The sequence below is a fragment of the Ursus americanus genome, chromosome 34 (genome assembly GCF_024610735.1).
Source record: "Ursus americanus isolate L20-20 chromosome 34, mUrsAme1.1.p, whole genome shotgun sequence".
NCBI lineage: Eukaryota > Metazoa > Chordata > Mammalia > Carnivora > Ursidae > Ursus > Ursus americanus.
In genome coordinates this window covers 18,561,713-18,579,064 of record NC_142160.1, presented here as the reverse complement: position 1 = coordinate 18,579,064, position 17,352 = coordinate 18,561,713, and the positions used below count along the sequence as shown (strand labels likewise).

Below are 17,352 nucleotides of genomic sequence, written 5' to 3'. Positions count from 1 at the left end.
TCTGCCTTCAGCTCACGTCATGATCCTTGCATCCTGGGATCGAGTCGCATGGGGCTCCCTGCTCAGTGGGGAGCCTGCTTCGTTCTCCCTCTGCCTCTCCCCTTCCCCCTGCTTGTGCCTGCCGGTGCTCTCTCAAATAAATAAATAAAATCTTAAAAATAAATAAATAAAAATAAAATGAAATGAGGTTGCTAATTATTCTCGGTACCCAAAAGAAACAATTTTTAATGCATTCGTGTTTGTGCAAAAGGACAGTCAGAAGATGCCGAGAAATAACAGACAAGCTACCTGAGAAGAAATTTTAGCAAACAGGCTTAAAGGAACTTCAGAAAATGTTGTCATGTAAGATGCATAGCCCTCTCCCACCTCCTCCCGTGAAACCTTTCTAAATAGCGAATGTCATCCCAGGTGCGGGGCGGGAAGACAGTCTGGCCTGCTAGGCAGTATTTCACAGCTGGCATTGTTGAGAATTGTCAATGCATGGCAACGGGTAATAAAAAGCAGGCTATAAACAGAATGTGGTAGAACCACACGATGGAATATTATTCAGCCTTAAAAAGGAATGAAATTCAGGGGCGCCTGGGTGGCACAGCGGTTGGGCGTCTGCCTTCGGCTCAGGGCGTGATCCCGGCGTTACGGGATCGAGCCCCACGTCAGGCTCCTCCACTGGGAGCCTGCTTCTTCCTCTCCCACTCCCCCCGCTGTGTTCCCTCTCTCACTGACTGTCTCTATCTCTGTTAAATAGATAAATAAAATCTTTAAAAAAAAAAAAAAGGAATGAAATTCTGACAATGGATGATCCCCAAGCACATTACTCTAATTGAAATGAACTTGACACAAAAGGACAAAAGTTGCACAAGTCCCCTTACATGAGGTAGCTGAAGTAGTCCCATGCAAAGAATGGAGGCTCCCAGGGCCTGGGGGAGGGCTGAGGACTTACTGTGTCATGGGCAGAGTTCCAGTTTGGGACGATAAAAAGTTCTGGAGACAGATGGTGGTGATGTTTCACAACAGTGTTAATGTACTTAATGTCCCTGAACTCTACACTCAAAAATGGTTAAAATGCTATGTTTTATATTATATTTATTTTACCGCCATATTTTTTTTAAAAAGGCAGGCTACCATGTAGTGCGTTCATTTCTAAAAGCTTTACAGATATCACGCCCCCTCACTGCACGCACCTGAGTGCACTGCTCCCCTGCCCGCCTTGGCACGCCACCTGGGAAGTCTACGTGTCCTGCTGATGCTCTTGGAGTTGAGGCGGGCTCAAGGTAAGGTGGAGCTCCTTCAGAGAGCCCCCAAGCTTAGACCATCTGATTCCGCCCCGGAAGTCAGCAAGCTACTCCCAGTGTATTGGCCAAAACACTTCCTAAGAGGCACCCTCAAAGGCAGATGAATTCCCCAAGGAGTCCAGTGTGACCCTGTGAGCAATCATTAACACAGGGTGGAACACATCAAGACTTAACGCACTCTGACAACCCACTATAAACAAGCAACTGTCAGCCTAGGCATTGTGAGTTGTCTTGGCTTCTGAGTCTCTGTTGGCCCAACACATTCTGGGCCTTTCCTTGACCTCGTCTATCGTAAAATGCCCTTACGAAATCCAAGACACTGGGCTCCCCCACCAGGCCCTTTCACACTCTACCTTGGAAACCTCCACCGGCTTGGACAGGAAGTTGGAGGACATGTCGCAAACCAGCACTGCTCCCTTGACGTCAGGGATAAAGTCAAACTCCACTCCGTGCACAGTCTCATTGGCGCAGTAATACACATAGGAGGCGTCTGGGCTGAGGTTCCAGGTGCTGGGATCTGGAATTTCTATCACAGAAGAAAAGGTGGAGACACTGCGCTTTCATTCCTCTTTCCTTGTGCAGATGGGAATGACTAGGAATGACAGCCCTCCTCTAGCAGTGAAAGGCTGATTCCAAAGTCCTCCCAAGTGAAACCACCCTCTCCATCATATTACATTATAATCCCCATCAATGACATAAAAGGATGATCCATCCCATCCTTTTGATGGTTATTGGAGGCAACTAATCTTCAAGAATGGTATGGTGGATATTTGGTATTTTTCCTATTACCCAGTACCCATCCATCCTATGTCCACTGAGTTCCTTCTTGGGGCTCCAGACTCCCCAACTCAGCCCATGTAGTTCCGGTGTAGCCAATTTCACCCACAGCCACATGGCTAAATGGGACACAGGAGATGGGAGGCTGTGATTGGGAATGCTTGAGCAAAGGTGTTGAAACTTGGGAGAATATAAGGTCAGGAGCATCTTCTAAAAGGGAAGGGGCAACTTTCCTGACTGTGGAGCCATCATAGAAGAGATGGGGAGAGACACCAGGACCTGCAGACATTGTTGGGACCCTTGATCAAGCCATACCTAAAGCCAAACCCACCTGTAGGCTTTTCAGCTGAGTAAACCTATGAATGTTCTTTCTGCAGCAGCCAGTTAGAAGTCTTAACAAGTAAGACCATCCAATCTAAATGGTATCCAACCAACTACCAACAAGAAGAAGGAATTAAAAACAACAGCAGGTTGCTCTGGGCAGGGGTAGCTGAAGAGAGACCACCCACCCAGCAGGATCTGTCCACACTTCATTGTCATTGTGGAATTCAGATTCCAGCACTTACTCGTGTAACTCCCAAGTTTGGAGTGGACGATATTGACAGTCCCAAACTTCTTGGCTTCTTCTGCGGCCTTGGCGGACCAAGATCCTGTCACCACATAGTCGGCACACCTTCCGGCTTTCAGGCCAATCAAGTTTAAGGGGACAGCACTGAACTGGCCAGACCCACCTCCTTGCACAAAAATCACCTTGTAGTTGTCTGGAACGGCTCTGGGCAGAAGCGTGGGAGACAGTAAATGGAGACACACAGGGTCAAAGACAGAATGAGCGAGGCTCTACCAGCACTTTACCTTGGCTGGATATGCTACAAGTCCCACCCCTGATCTGCCTTCCCCAGCCCTTCCTTGGGCTCTGTGTGGAAGCCTATGGGTACTGTCCGGAGGAAAGCTAGCAATACCCCGCTGTTCCTCTAGGAAATCATCCTGCTTCCACTCTCAGTCTGCAGGTTCAAGGGTGGCCAACCCTGGCTCCAGCAGATGAGCACATGACCCGAGTGGCCAGCGGAGTTTGGTTCTGAGACCTTTGCTCAGACTTCTAGGAAAGAGGAACGGTTTCTATTGAGGGAAAGAATACACCAGCTAATCCCGCAACCACTGGTGGCCATTTGGTGAAGCCAACACATGAAAAGCAAAGCCAGGAGATGGAGGAAAAGACCTTCCTCGACATCACCTGAGCTCCTAAATCACTCCTGCCCTTTACAGTTACACGAGGTAATACATTTCCTCTTCTGCCAAGAGTTGGGCTTCCGTCACTTGCAACCAGAAGTCCTAAAAATAGACATGTGCTGGTCCATGCTCTGAACCAAGTGGACACTAGTAAAGGATCTTAGACAATGTGTTAGGCCTAAGCACGTAATCACATACTGATAGACATGGAGATTAACAGTGAAATTTTTTTGACTCCAGCGTAGAAAACTAAGATGTTTGCTGGAATGGGCTACAGGGAGTAGGAGAAGGCCAGCTCCAGAGGGACTAGGCCATGGAAACTGGACCCCAGCCTTTGAGGAAGCTCAGAGCTCAGGAACAGGTATACAGAGGACAGATGGCTGGGGACAGAGACCCAGCACAGAGGCGTAAAGTACCAAAAGGCAGGGCAACGTGAGAGGGTCCTGGGGAATGGGTAGTACGCAAGTATCTGGTCCTGAACCGTATCTTCCTGCTGTCATGCAAGGCTTGCAGGCAGCTCTCATTAGGAGGCTCTAAACGTGAGGTTCTCTGCTGCTGGGAGGACTGGCAGCCCAAGGCGGGGTCCGTGTGTATGTTATTCAGATGCCAGACAGATAAGAAAGCCAACACGGGGGGCACCTGGGTGACTCAGTCGGCTAAGCGTCTGCCTTCAGTTCGGGTCATGATCCCAGGGTCCTGGGATCGAGTCCCACATTGGGCTCCCTGCTCCGTGGGGAGTCTGCTTCTCCCTCTGCCTGCTGCTCCCCCTGCTTGTGCTCTCTCTCTCTCTGACAAATAAATAAAATCTTTAAAAAAAAGAAATAAGAAAGGAAGCAAGCCAACACCAGGATGGAAGGTCACCAGACAGAGGTCTAGGTCCAGGGGTACAAGGCAGGCGCTTGGTTAGGGAAATAAAGGATAGGCCCAGAAATTGAACTGGGAGTCCAGTCCCAAGAGGCTCACAGCCATGTGGGTCAAATGCCACATGTTCCGGGCAAAGGTTTCAAATACCTGTTCCATGAAGGACGGGACTGTGCTATGAACATGACACGGGACCCACAGGCAGACCCCGGGAAGGAAGCCAAGCTAACGATGACTGGTTCTGGCCACTCACAATGCGATGCTTTCTAGTGCTCCTCACGAAAACAGCACCAGCCTGCCCCCCCAAGCACTTTATCAAGGCAGTTTAAAAGGAAAGTAATGGTACAATTCTTGTTAATGAAATCATGCAGACTCGGACCCTTAAAATGTTCACAATAATTATCTCTGATTGATGGGGTTATGGATAATTCCAGGTTAATTTGTGACATTCAGTTTTTCCTAAACTTTCTACCATAAATCTGCACTAGTTTTAGGAGCCGAAAACGTGGGTGTGTTTTTTTTCAAGATTATCATAGTTGCAATGTTTATGTGAATATACTTAGATAATATGTAAATCTGTCCTTCAGACAGCAACTATTTACGAGTAAGGCTTCCTCTGGGTAAGGAGAGTAGTGCAGATCACCTAGGAGGGAGCATCTGAGAAGTTCCTGGAGTGAATTACCCAGAGTCTGTTAATGATGAAGTCTCTTTTGTTGTTGTTGTTGTTTTTAAAGATTTTATTTATTTATTTGATAGAGAGAGACAGCCAGCGAGAGAGGGAACACAAGCAGGGGGAGTGGGAGAGGAAGAAGCAGGCTCCCAGCGGAGCAGGGAGCCCGACGAGGGACTTGATCCCAGGACCCTGGGATCATGACCTAAGCCGAAGGCAGATGCTTAACGACTGAGCCACCCCGGCGCCCCAACGATGAAGTTTGTGCAGAGATTCCGAGTCAGCCGGCATGATAGGGCCCTGCACCTGAAGTTTTTAATACCTGCCCCCAGCAAGGTGATTCTGACAGGTAGGAGGCCCATGCTTTAAGAACCAGTGCACTGACCAAGATGACCATTTCTTTGTTATTTAAATCCCTTTTAAGCCTGAAAAATCTTGCCTAGATATGATTTCAAATCTTTGGAAACACCACATAAAATAAAAACACACAGGGGTGCCTGGGTGGCTGAGTCAGTTAAGCATCTGACTTGATTTCCGCTCAGGTCATGATCTCCGGGTTGTGAGCTCGAGCCTCATGTGGGGCTCCGGACTGGGCATGGAGCCTGCTTAGGACTTCTCCCTCTCCCTCTCTCTCTCGCTCTAAAAAAATAAATAAATAAAAATAAAAACACAAATGCAGGATGCGAAACAAGTAAAAAGCACCATGTACTACTTTAGTGAATCTGGGAGAAATCTTTAAAAGATTCTTTTTAATTATGAAATATTCTTCACACACAGCAGAGTAAATGCTGTTAACAGACACCCACATATGTGGATTATCAAACAAAAGTAACGACTTTGGTCTTTAAAATTTTAAACTTACAACAATTCCCGCACCAGATTCTCTGTGTTGTTAATAATCTTGGCAAAATCTGACGACCTGTGGCTCATTTCTGTGGCAGGAAAGAGAAACAAAAAGAAAAAGAAGTTCCCGTTTAAAACCAAACGCACAGAAGTAACTTTAGAAGTAGCTACACAATTTGCAAGTAAAATAATAAAGGGAAAACTTGGTTACTTTGCACTGAAATTGTGGGCCAAGGCTCACTTCGTTTAGGGGGAAAAATCCAAACTGATTTTCAAATTGCAAACATTTGAGCCTTATAGCCACAGCGGAATGATTTTTCAAGCGGCTATTCATTGAATGAGCCATTACTAATTCATCCTTCCGTCCCTGTGATTTCTCACATCCTTCTCACAAACACGAATCCGCGTGCAAAGGGTGCCCTGTAGAAACAATGCACAAAATTCCCCACTGCGGCTCTCACGGCGAAGAAACCCTAGTGCACGTCCCAAACCCACAGGAACAACATTTAATAGCAGTGAGCATACAGTTAACCCTACGATCTCTTCATACTATGCAGCCTTTGGAATCACCAAAAAAAGAAAAAGGAAATGAAATTTTAAAAAGTAAAATTTAAAATTCAAAGGGCCCCTTCCTCATTGACGAAGGAGAAACTTAATGAAATGATTAAGGTGCAGGATCTTGAGCAAAGGCTTATAGACTTGTAAACTTTTACTAAGTTCACTTGTAAGTATAGTAAAAGCTTCCGCAGTGAATGGGAGGCAAGCCTGCAGGGGTCTGGAGCCCTGTGGTGCAGATGCTGGGAAGGGCAAAAACCAATCGTGAAGTGGTAAACTGACACGCGAGAACCCCTCACCAGCATGTATGCTGATTTCAAAACTGCTTCTAGGGGCGCCTGGGTGGCTCAGTCCGTTGAGCGTCTGCCTTCGGCTCAGGTCGTGATCCTGGGGTCCTGGGATCAGCCCCACATCAGGCTCCCTGTTCAGCCGATGCCCTGCTTCGCTCTCTCCCTCTGCTGCTGCCCACCCCCCATGCCCTCTCTCTCAAATAAATAAATCTTTAGAAAAAACAACAACAACAAACTGCTTCTATCAAACATGCCACCCGTTACTGTAATGTAAAAATAAATCTACAAAGGCCTAAAGGAAGATGAGGTGAAAAAATTGAGGCTTGATATATTTTCATCAGTTCCCTTTGGAACCTGGATATTCAGAGTCAAAAAGTAAATCTTACCAAGAACACTAATCCCAATGCCTTTGTAGTCTAATAGTTCTTCTTGTATCTCTAGCAATACCTAGAAGAAATAAGAGAAAATAAAATCATTTGAATATTCTGCGCAGAGCCCTCCCCTCCTGACATCAAACCAGCCAGCGGGTCCACCCACACAGCCTCTGAGGTCCGGAAGGTTCTGTACCGCCCTTGGCCAATTCCTTTCCTCCCACTCAGATCATAGAGTCCTCCCTGCTCAGGCAACTTACACGTAAGTTAAGTGTGAAATTATGTAATGCAATTGATGTTAAAATACAGTCCACCCAAAGGCATGAATTTACTTAGATATAAAAATTCACCTGGATTCAAAAAAAAAAAAAAAAACTGTCAAGGTAAGACCTTTGGGAAAACCAGGTTCCCCAGAAAAGTCCGCTCCACAATTACATTTGTCACTCTCTGAAAGCAAAAGTACAACGAAATGCATAAAATTCTGGGTTCAGGGAACAACAAAAAGAGCAATTAGGCTGAAATTAAACAGGTAACTCAATTTTCCATCTCGCCGGTCTAAGGTGCTCTATTCGGACACGTTGGGTGTGCAGCAATGAGAAAGCTCGGTTGTCAATAGGATCAATCCAGGGGTAATGACATACAGATCCCTCTTGCCAACAGAGCCATGAGGGTGATATTCCCGCCCCCAATTTGCAGATGAGAGACAGAAGCAGAGGCTCTGAAGGGTATGCATCTAGCCAGCCCCTTGAGCCCTCTACTAAGATGACAGCAATCCCTTACCCGCACTCTACCTTACAGGGACACCTGGGCAGGTGGGACCCAGTGTACTGCTAATCCCAAAGAGTCAGGAAACAGGGGAACGGCTCACCACCCCTTACAAAACACAGGTGGCCTTTGAGGAGCCCCATGGCTGTTTTCTTCCTCAAGGGGAGTAGAATGCAAGTAACTACACAATGAAAAAAACCCTCCAATCCTTTATTTATTTATTTATTTATTTTAAGAAGAAAAACAGAAGTCCTATCAGAGATGAATGCTTAAAGTGTTTCTGTGAAATGACATAATATCTGGGATTGGCTTTAAAATAATCCAGGGGCGCCTGGGTGGCTGAGTCGGCAAGCATCTGCCTTAGGCTCAGGTCAGGATCTCAGGGTCGATCTCCCAGCTCAGCAGGGAGTCTGCTTCTCCCACTCCCTCTGCCCCTCCCACCGCTCCTGCTTGCTCTCTCAAAAAAAAAAAAAAAAAAAAAAAAATCCAGGGGCAGGTGGGGAGAAAGAGGGTATCAATGGGGGCTGCAACAAGACTGGCAAAATGTCCACAGAAGTTAAAATCCTCAGAGATGGGTACGTGGATTCCCCTGTTTGCCTTTGTGTCTGTGAGAACTGCCATAACATGAAAAGAGAGGGGGAAAAAAGCTCTGAAAACGTACACAGAACAGGTGAGACAAGCCCTCTGTAGAAGCATCCTGCCATCAGATTTCCTTGAATGACAGAGGCTAAATCGGATGTCATAAAACAATCTAAACCAGATTGCAAGTGGTCTGAAAAACAACATTTTAACAATAAAGAATTAGACAAAGATTTCCCTGGCAAGGGGAGGGGGGGTTTAAGAATTTGTCATTGTTGGGGTGCCTGGATGGCTCAGTCCATGGAGCATGTGACTCTTAATCTTGGGGTAGTGAGTTCAAGTCCCATGTTGGGTGTAAAGATTACATTAAAAAAAATAATAATAAAAGTTAGCATTTAAAAATGAAGTACTTGTCACTGGTTTTGCAAACTAGGGGATGATTATTAGCACTGGCTGATTAAACACACTTAACGAATCCTTTCTTTAGTGAACACAAACATAATAAAATCATCTTTGAACTCCCATTTAAGATGGGATTTCTCTTGGGGTGCCTGGGTGGCTCAGTCGTTAAGCGTCTGCCTTCAGCTCAGGGTGTGATCCCGGCGTTCCAGGATCGAGTCCCACATCAGGCTCCTCCGCTGGGAGCCTGCTTCTTCCTCTCCCACTCCCCCTGCTGTGTTCCCTCTCTCGCTGGCTGTCTCTCTGTCACATTAATAAATAAAACCTTAAAAAAAAAAAAAAAAAGATGGGATTTCTCTTAACAGACAGTATCCCCTGAAATGAGTTTATGATCCAAACCGTTACAAAGCGTTCTAAAGCCTTCTACCCAAAAAGCACACCCCTCTACTCCAGTGGAGTTTTTTTCAATCACTCTTGTGGGTCACAACACATTTTTTTAAAATGAAATGGAACAGACTAGCTTGGAACAGAGTACGAAAGTATGTATGTCATAGTTATTTAAGGCTAAATATTTCATAAGGCTTTAATTATAATTATATGCATACGCTTTGTCATTTTGTAAAATATATTTTTCATTGTGGTCACAGTCAAAAATAAAGTCTAAAAAGATTCTCTAATCCTGACAATCAAATCAAATCAAACTTCATAAAAAGCAACATCTGCCGGGGCGCCTGGGTGGCACAGCGGTTAAGCGTCTGCCTTCGGCTCAGGGCGTGATCCTGGCGATCTGGGATCGAGCCCCACATCAGGCTCTTCTGCTATGGGCCTGCTTCTTCCTCTCCCACTCCCCCTGCTTGTGTTCCCTCTCTCGCTGGCTGTCTCTATCTCTGTCAAATAAAAATAAAATCTTTAAAAAAAAAAAAAAAAAAAAGCAACATCTGCCACTTCCTCCCACCCCCACCCCCCCTCAGAGAGGGCATCTGAGGACAAAAATCCTCCCAAGAAAATAACAAATAATTGTATTACTAATGACAACTGCCATTAAAACAAATGCATAAGAAATTGGACAGGGAGGGGCACCTGGCTGGCTCAGCTGAGAGTCTTGATCTCAGAGTCCTGAGTTCGAGCCCCACAGGGGAGAGAGTACTTTAAAAAAAAAAGAAGAAATTGCACAGGGAACAAATACCCAGAGGACTCCAAACCACGGAGACAGGACAAAGGTGAGGAGGGTACAAGAAACGTTTGCACAGCTCTAAGCAGGGAAGGAATCTCGCCTAAAACAGACTGCAATAAGTGGGAAAAACCAAGCCTTGTTCTTCCAGCTACTATGAGCCCTGCCCCTAGGAAAGCACGAAGTCCTTTCCGTTCTAAAATTGTAAGATACTCTGTTCTTACAACACAGAGGAGGCTCTATCCCAGGGAGATTTCTACCCTGTTCAACAATAGATAATTGTAAAGCACTTGGCGAGGCCCCATGTTGCTACCACATAGTATCAGAGTCACCGTGGTTAGAAAAATAAAAGTATAAGAGCAGTGATAGCAGCTTGACAATCAAGGCACATCACGAACTGTCTTCTTCAGTTTGGGGGGGTGGGGTGGAAATGATGTGGGAAGGAGAATGGGCGTTGGGGGGAGGAGCTGAAACCTGGCTTGGGGCCTAGGAAGGCAGGGAGTGAGTTCCACTCGCACTTGAAAAGTCTGGTTGTGGCCCCAGGGAGAATTCAATCATTCAATTTCCTCCAAAACAAAGTGAAGCGAACTGGGCTCACAGCCCATAGCCTACCAGAATTTGAACACTCGAATGCCTTTAGGAGTCAAGCCAGTTAAAATTAAAAAAAAAAAAAAAATCTACGAGTGAAACCGAGCTGAAAAAAGGGGGGGGGGAGATTCTCTTGGGAAACAAGGAAGGAAAGCCAGGACTGAAGGTTTTCAAAGTTACATTTCTGACAAGCAATGTTCCCAAGTGCTGGCTAAACCAAACACTCCTTACGAGGGGTCATGCGCGGGACTCCAGTTTGCAATCCCCTCCAGTTTAATGCGATCCCCATTCACCATTCATTCAGTGTCCATTCACGAATCCACTCAACACTGCCTCGCTCGCAGCAGTGCCCGGCAAGGCGAACCCAGAGACGAGAGCTTTTTTCTTTCCGCCACGCCGCGAGCCCAGCCCAGGAGAAGGCACAGCCCCGGAGTCTGCAGGTGCGCTGAGCCGGCGAGTCAAGTCGTGCAAGCCGCTCACGGGCACTCGGCGCCAGGGGCAACTGCACAAGCATGTTGCCGAGCTTCTTTCCCCCGAACGCCTTTTTCCAGAAGCCCAGTTGCGAGGGATCCCGAACTGGGCATGCATGCTGGTGTGGCGCGTTCGGAGGGCTCCCGGCAGGGAGAGGGGACCCTAGAGCCCGGCGCAGAGATGCACAGCCACCCGCGCGCGGGCTCCCGCTCGGCCCGTACTCCGGGCGCGCGCTCGTGGGGACTTACCGAGCGCGGCAGCTTGGCAGGCCCGGGCCCGAAGTTGACCACCTGCCTCGGGGCGCTCATGGTACAGCAGCGCAGGCGACGAGGACAACGGAGAGAAGCGTGCACGGCGCGAGTCTGCAGCAGCCACAGACCATCTGCCTTCTTCCAACGCCCAGCCGGCGCCACCATTGGCCCGCGCTGTCGCAGGCCCTGCGCTAATTGGCTCGCGCTACGGGGCTCGCATCCCCATTGGTCGTGCTCAACAGCCAAGGCCCAGGAGCAGTTGCTCCTCCTCTCGTTTACTGTTTCAACTCTTTTCTGATCAATGCAAGGCGCGCGGGAGATTGCACCAGCCACCGGGCTCGGCAAAGTGCCCGCCCTAGAATCGTGGGCGGCGGGAAAAGGCTGCCCCTGCCAACGTGAGTTAGTGCTTCTGCACCCTGGATCAGTCCCGTTCCAGTCCTCCAACCCTGACCCCCACCCCCCTCTCTCTTGGTCGCACCGGAAGATGTGAAGCCAATCGCTCCCCAGTCCAACCACCGCTCTTTCACCAGCCCCTGGTCTGGGTTCTGATGCATATTTCAGAACCAGCAATTATTAATTTACCAAACTACTTTTCACCGAACTTGTCTCCGCGGACCCCAGCTACTCCAGTGGAGAGGCAGGGCTCCCTAGAAAGGACCTGCAGGGTGAAGGATGGACCAGGAGTGGGTGGGTGGGAGGTTCTCTGCACGTGCCACAGGGGCCAGGTGTTTCAGCAGGATAAAGGATGGAGGTGGCCAAGGACTCGGGGAGGAGCACTAGCCTGGGAAACCTGGATGCCCCCCCAGGCAAGTCCTTGTAAGTTGCTGATTCTCCATTTACCCCTATGAAAAGAGCAAGCTAGAACCTGGCTTTAGCTCTCAGTTTGCGCCGGCGCTGACAAGCTGTGAGTTTAGAAACGTGAGGAGATATTAAGGGCAATGAGATATCCCTAGGGAGTCAGCGCAAGCCTGGGGAGAGGCCCTGGGCCAGTCTGCAGCGCAAGCCAAGGGAGAGGCCCAGAGCCAGGCCGGGCGCGAGGCCAGCGTCGCTCAAACTTTTCCACAGACGCATCCTTCTCAAAAGAACCCCTGCGGGGTTCTGAAACAGGGAGGCCCCTTCCCTATATGAAAGACATTTCTCCGCAATCTGGAATTTCATCATTTTTTACACGAGGAAGTTTGCATTCTACTCCATCATTTAACCTAGTTTCTTTGAACATAAAAATATTGTACCAAATCTTTGAGCAAAATTGATGCTGCAAGAATATAGACAGTGCCTGTCCTGGGACTTTCTTAACACCATCCACACAGTCAGTTACCCTGGTGTGAGAAGATTTGTAAGCTAACAGGGTTTTTGGCTTTTGTTTGGTTTTTTGTGGTATGTGGGCAGGATGAGGCAGGGGCAGAGGTCCTGCTTTGGATTCCTGAGTTGGAGGGCAAAGTTTCTAGAAAAAGCTGATATGAACAAGGTCACTGCTTTCCACAGCACCCTCAGAGAATTTTGCAAAACCAAGCAGATGATATGAATCTCAGTCCCTAAACTAAGATGTGCAAGAATTGTCATGTATTCATTGTTTTATATAATGACCTATCTGTAGACCCCTAACAGCTAGTCCCCTGGGGGCATGGGGGACCTGGCCTTCCTCCTTCCTGGAGTCCCTAGCCACAAGGATTTACATGGTCCTCCGATGTGGGTTGGAGGGGGAAGCACGCGTCTATTTGGTCCTCCATCCCCAGAAAGTGTGGCTGAGTTGTGTCCACTATCCAGGTTTATATGGCTACTTCAGCCAGTTAGCTCTCTACCACTTCTATGTCCCACAGGGTGACGAAATTTGGAAGTTTTTGGATTCATGACTGAAGGAAGACGTGAGAGAAGAAAGAATTCTTGAAACATTTTTGGTGCAAAATCGTGATTGCATTATAGCACAGAGACAGGACCCATGGGTAGAAAGAGCTGTACTGGGATTGTGAGGAGATTGGATACTTTTTAATTAGTGGGGTTTAGGGATAGTGTAAGTCTCCAAGGAATTTGGAAACAAGGCTTTCAGGACCTTGAGGGGCTAGCTGCTGCTAGGATAAGGTTACTTTTAGTCTACGATAACACATAAACATTCAGACACGAAGGCAGCCATGAGTTCCTTGAGGAAGGTCAGGCTGTGCACATCTCAGGTATCCATCAGTGGGCCGTCAACTGTAAGGAGATTCAATTTGAGCTACATTTCTCTTGTCTCTGTTTCCCTCATCAAAGGGACACAGGAAATTTGGGTGGGGTGGGGTGGGGGTGGCAATCATCCCATCTGCCAACACCTGCCACGTATTCAGTCATGCCACCCAGGACCTTACAGTTTCTGAGATGATATTACAGGGACGTGAGGCACACAGACACTCTCCCCAGGGACATTGTCATGAGCGAGCTCCCCGTGAAGGCGCACACACGACTGGTGTCTCCCATAATGTCAGCTTTATTCAATCCTAAAGCAAAGTTAAATCACAATTATAAAGCAGATTCAGGATTCCAAACTCAATGACGACTCACCATGTGATTAAACTTGGCTTCTTCCAGCACACAGAGCAGGGCATAAGGCAAATCACACAACAAGCAAGATAACAGAAATGCTTTCTATGGACCAGTGGGCAAAATTACACAGGGGACTGCACACCGTTTATCTCGACAGCCTAAAAAGATTCTGGTACAGAAAAGGCATTAGGATTTTTTAAACCTGAAAATATACTTATTTCACTACTTTTTTTTTTTAAAGGAAAGAAGCAAAACTCCTTGGCACCATCTCTCTGGTGTGTGGACATGGTATTCACCACACCCAGCTGGGCTGGCTCTGCTCTCATCCAGGTGAATTTTTGGATCAACACTCTTCACCTGGGCTACCTCATCCTAGGGTTCCACATGGAAGCATGAAAATGGCCGCAGAGCACTTATTTAATCACCTGTGCAGAGTCTCTGTGTGTTGGGGAGCCTGGGTGGCTCAGTTGGTTAAGTGTCTGCCTTCAGCTCAGGTCATTATCTCTGGATCCTGAGATGAGACCTGCATCAGACTCCCTGCTCAGCGGGGAGCCTGCTTCTCCCTCACCCTCTCCCCCTGCTTGTGCTCTCTCTCTCTCTCACTCTATCGAATAAACTAAAACCAAACAACAGCAACAACAACAAAAAACAAAGTCTATGTATGCCTATTACAGAAATCATCGAATCTCTCTTAGAATGACATTTATAGTGTTAGTGATGTGGTGGTGGTTTTTTTCTTCCTTTTATTTCTTTAAAGATTTTATTTTTAAGTAACCTCTACATCCAATGTGGGGCTTGAACTCACAACCCTGAGATCAAGAGTCATGTGCTCTACCCACTGAGCCGACCAGGCACCCCTCCTTTTATTTTCTTTCTGGGGGCCAGAGCACATACTAAGACAAAGGAAGGAGATAGAGCAAAGCCAGGGATAATAAGCCAGGAGAGAGAGCCAGGGCAAGACTTGGAACTTCCCGCTCCTGCTCCTTCTTTATCTCCTCCCCCAAACTATATCCCAACTCCAACACACACTGCTTCAGAAATCGGCGGTGACTGTCATCTAATAGATTGACTAGCCTATGTTTGGTACAGAAATGCAGCGAAGATTAATAAAAAAAAAATAGCAAGAATTCACAGCTGCATAGGTAAGAGCCGGTTCTCTAATCCTAGAGATGAAATGGAGGAAAGGCAGGGTGGGCAGTGTGGCTGGAGGACAGTGACTGAGAAGCATGGGGAGACCAGCTCAATATATCGTGGTTTATGCATGGGGTGAACAGCTATACCACTATTACAGGTGATGCATACGAAGACCTTTATTTTTTTTTAAAGATTTATTTATTAGAGAGAGAAAGAGTGAGAGAACATGAGCAGGAGAGCCAGAGGGCGAGGGAGAGAGAGAATCTCCAGCAGACTCCCCACTGAGCACAGAGACTGACACAGGACTCCATCCCAGGACCCTGGGATCATGACCTGAGCCAAATCAAGAGTCAGACTCTCAACCAACTGAGCCATCCAGGAGCCCCCTATGAAGACATTTTAACGGCACAGGAATATGATCAGTATGAAAAAATCAAATGAAGGGGCTCCTGGGTGGCTCAGTAGGTTAAGCGTCCGCCTTTGGCTCAGGTCATGATCCCAGGGTCCTGGGATGGAGCCCCGCATCAGGCTCCTTACTCGGTGGGGAGCCTGCTTCTCCCTCTCCCTCTGCCTGCTGTTCCCCCTGCTTGTGCTCCCCCCATCTGTCAAATAAATAAAATATTTTAGAAAATCAAATGAAAACAAAAACCACTTTCCATCACTGCAACCGTTAGCCAGCTCCATTCTGCAAACATAACAATGATTCCCCCACTTAAAAAATAAAAAAGCCCACCTCCTTGGGATCACAAGTCCTACTCAAACTTAGACAAGAATTTATAGTTCCAAACCGGAACGTTAACAAATGCATTCAGACTCATTTACTCATTCCACAAATACTGCATTCCTACCACGTACCTCAAAGAAAGCAGGCATGGCCCCTGCTCTCCCCCAGCTTGGGCAGTTTGATAGGTTTCTAGAGAATCTTTTCATATTTTGCAAATGTCATCAGCTCAGTGGGGCCTGCCATGATCACCTTGATAATATCAAAACCTCGCCCTCCACACCTGGGGCTCCTGCTTACTCTTCCTCTGCTGGCATTTCTCTTTTTCCCAAAGCATGAATCACCTCTAACATGCAATAGAATTCGTCCATTTATTATTTATTCATGTGTATGAAGGGAAGGAAAATTCTTTTCTATTCTTCAGGGTCTTCCAGCAGAACTAAGAATTAAAGTGACATGAGACCCATTAACAGGAGGAAAAACCAGAGTTTTATTACATGCTCATGGAGGCCCAGTAATGAAACTGAGACCTAAAGAAATGACCAAGGCAGGCAGTTTTTGTACTTCTTAGACAAAGAGACAATAAACCTGTGAGAAATTGACAGGACAAAGAGAAGTTAACTTTGGGAGCTTCACTTAGTAAGGAATTTTCAACCAGGTTTGGGCTGGGGTAGTAAGTTAGTAAAATTAGTAAATTAGTTAAAAGTAACAAGTTGTTTATTCAAGCTTCTCTGCTCTAAATTTCCCATCTCTGGTGAAAAGGATGTGTCTTTACGGTCTGGTAGAGGGAGGGGACCTTTCACAGGGAAGGTTATTTCCTGCTTTCAGGGGGATGGGGGAGGGCCTGAGTGTCCATCTTGCAAAGAAACTTTCATTTATAATAATCAATATGCCTCAGCATTTGGGGGCAGCCTGCCCTTGACCTCCACACGTATAGCCCGTGTGGTAGAACGCAGTCTGGGATTTGTTGGTACGCCTAGATCAGCGCCTTGTCCAGAGTAAGCTCACAAGGATTTGTTGAGGGAAAGACTGACTTTATAAATACTAGATGTACTATGATAATTTTTCTAAAACAAAGACGTCTGTCCCAAAGTTGAAGTCTCCACCTCTAGAGACAGAAAGCTGCTTGCCTTGGTTTTTTTAAAGATTTATTTATTTATTTGAGAGAGAGTGTGTGTGTGTATGTGTGTGTGTGCATGGGGGGGGCAGAGGGAGAGGGAGAATCTCAAGCAGACACTCCCTGAGAGTGGAGCCTGATGAGGGGCTCGATCTCATGACCCTGAGATCATGACCTGAGCTGAAATCAAGAGTGGACACTCAAATGACAACCACCCAGGGGCTGTTGCTTGCCTTATTAATATACTATTCCCCACCCCCTTCTGCAAGGTTTCAGAGGAGGGTATACCTTCCCTCATTGTCATAGTCAATCTCTTAGCAAGTCTGTTGAACCTCAAAACTCTTCTCCACCCCATCCACTTCTCTCTATCTCTGCTTGCCTATCCAAGCTCCCATGGTCTCTTTCTTTCCAGACGCCTAGCCCTGGTCTACTTGCATTCACTTTGCCCTCTTAGAATCCATTCTCCAAACACAGCAACAGTCATCCTTGAAAGACACATATGAAGATCCTGTAACTGCCCTGCTTAAAGCCTTTAACAGCTGGCCATTGCCTTTAGAATGACAACCGAACTCCTAACAGACCCACAAGATACTCCCTGGCCTGGGACTGGCTCCCCTCTTGGCTCAGTGCTTGACTTGCTTCCACCCCCATTACTCCATCAGTCCTGGGACCCTCTCAAGCTCCTTCCCTCCCCGGCGTCCTCTGGCCTCCCCAAGCCTGGCTCTGCCCATCCCTCAGTCTGCAGTTCACACC

General features: G+C 47.2%; 1 protein-coding gene across 1 annotated transcript in view; it reads right to left on the bottom strand.

The window, feature by feature from the left end:
- Positions 1-11,272, bottom strand: part of PSAT1 (phosphoserine aminotransferase 1) — a 28,814-nt gene extending 17,542 nt beyond the window's left edge. Inside the window, exons 1-5 of the mRNA XM_045780999.2 lie at positions 11,108-11,272; positions 6,902-6,962; positions 5,690-5,759; positions 2,636-2,841; positions 1,646-1,818 (exon numbers count right to left, since the gene is read on the bottom strand). Of these exons, the coding sequence (XP_045636955.2) occupies positions 1,646-1,818; positions 2,636-2,841; positions 5,690-5,759; positions 6,902-6,962; positions 11,108-11,167 (570 nt within the window). The 5' untranslated portion in view covers positions 11,168-11,272. The remainder of the gene's footprint in view (positions 1-1,645; positions 1,819-2,635; positions 2,842-5,689; positions 5,760-6,901; positions 6,963-11,107) is intronic.
- Positions 11,273-17,352: the final 6,080 nt, after the last annotated feature.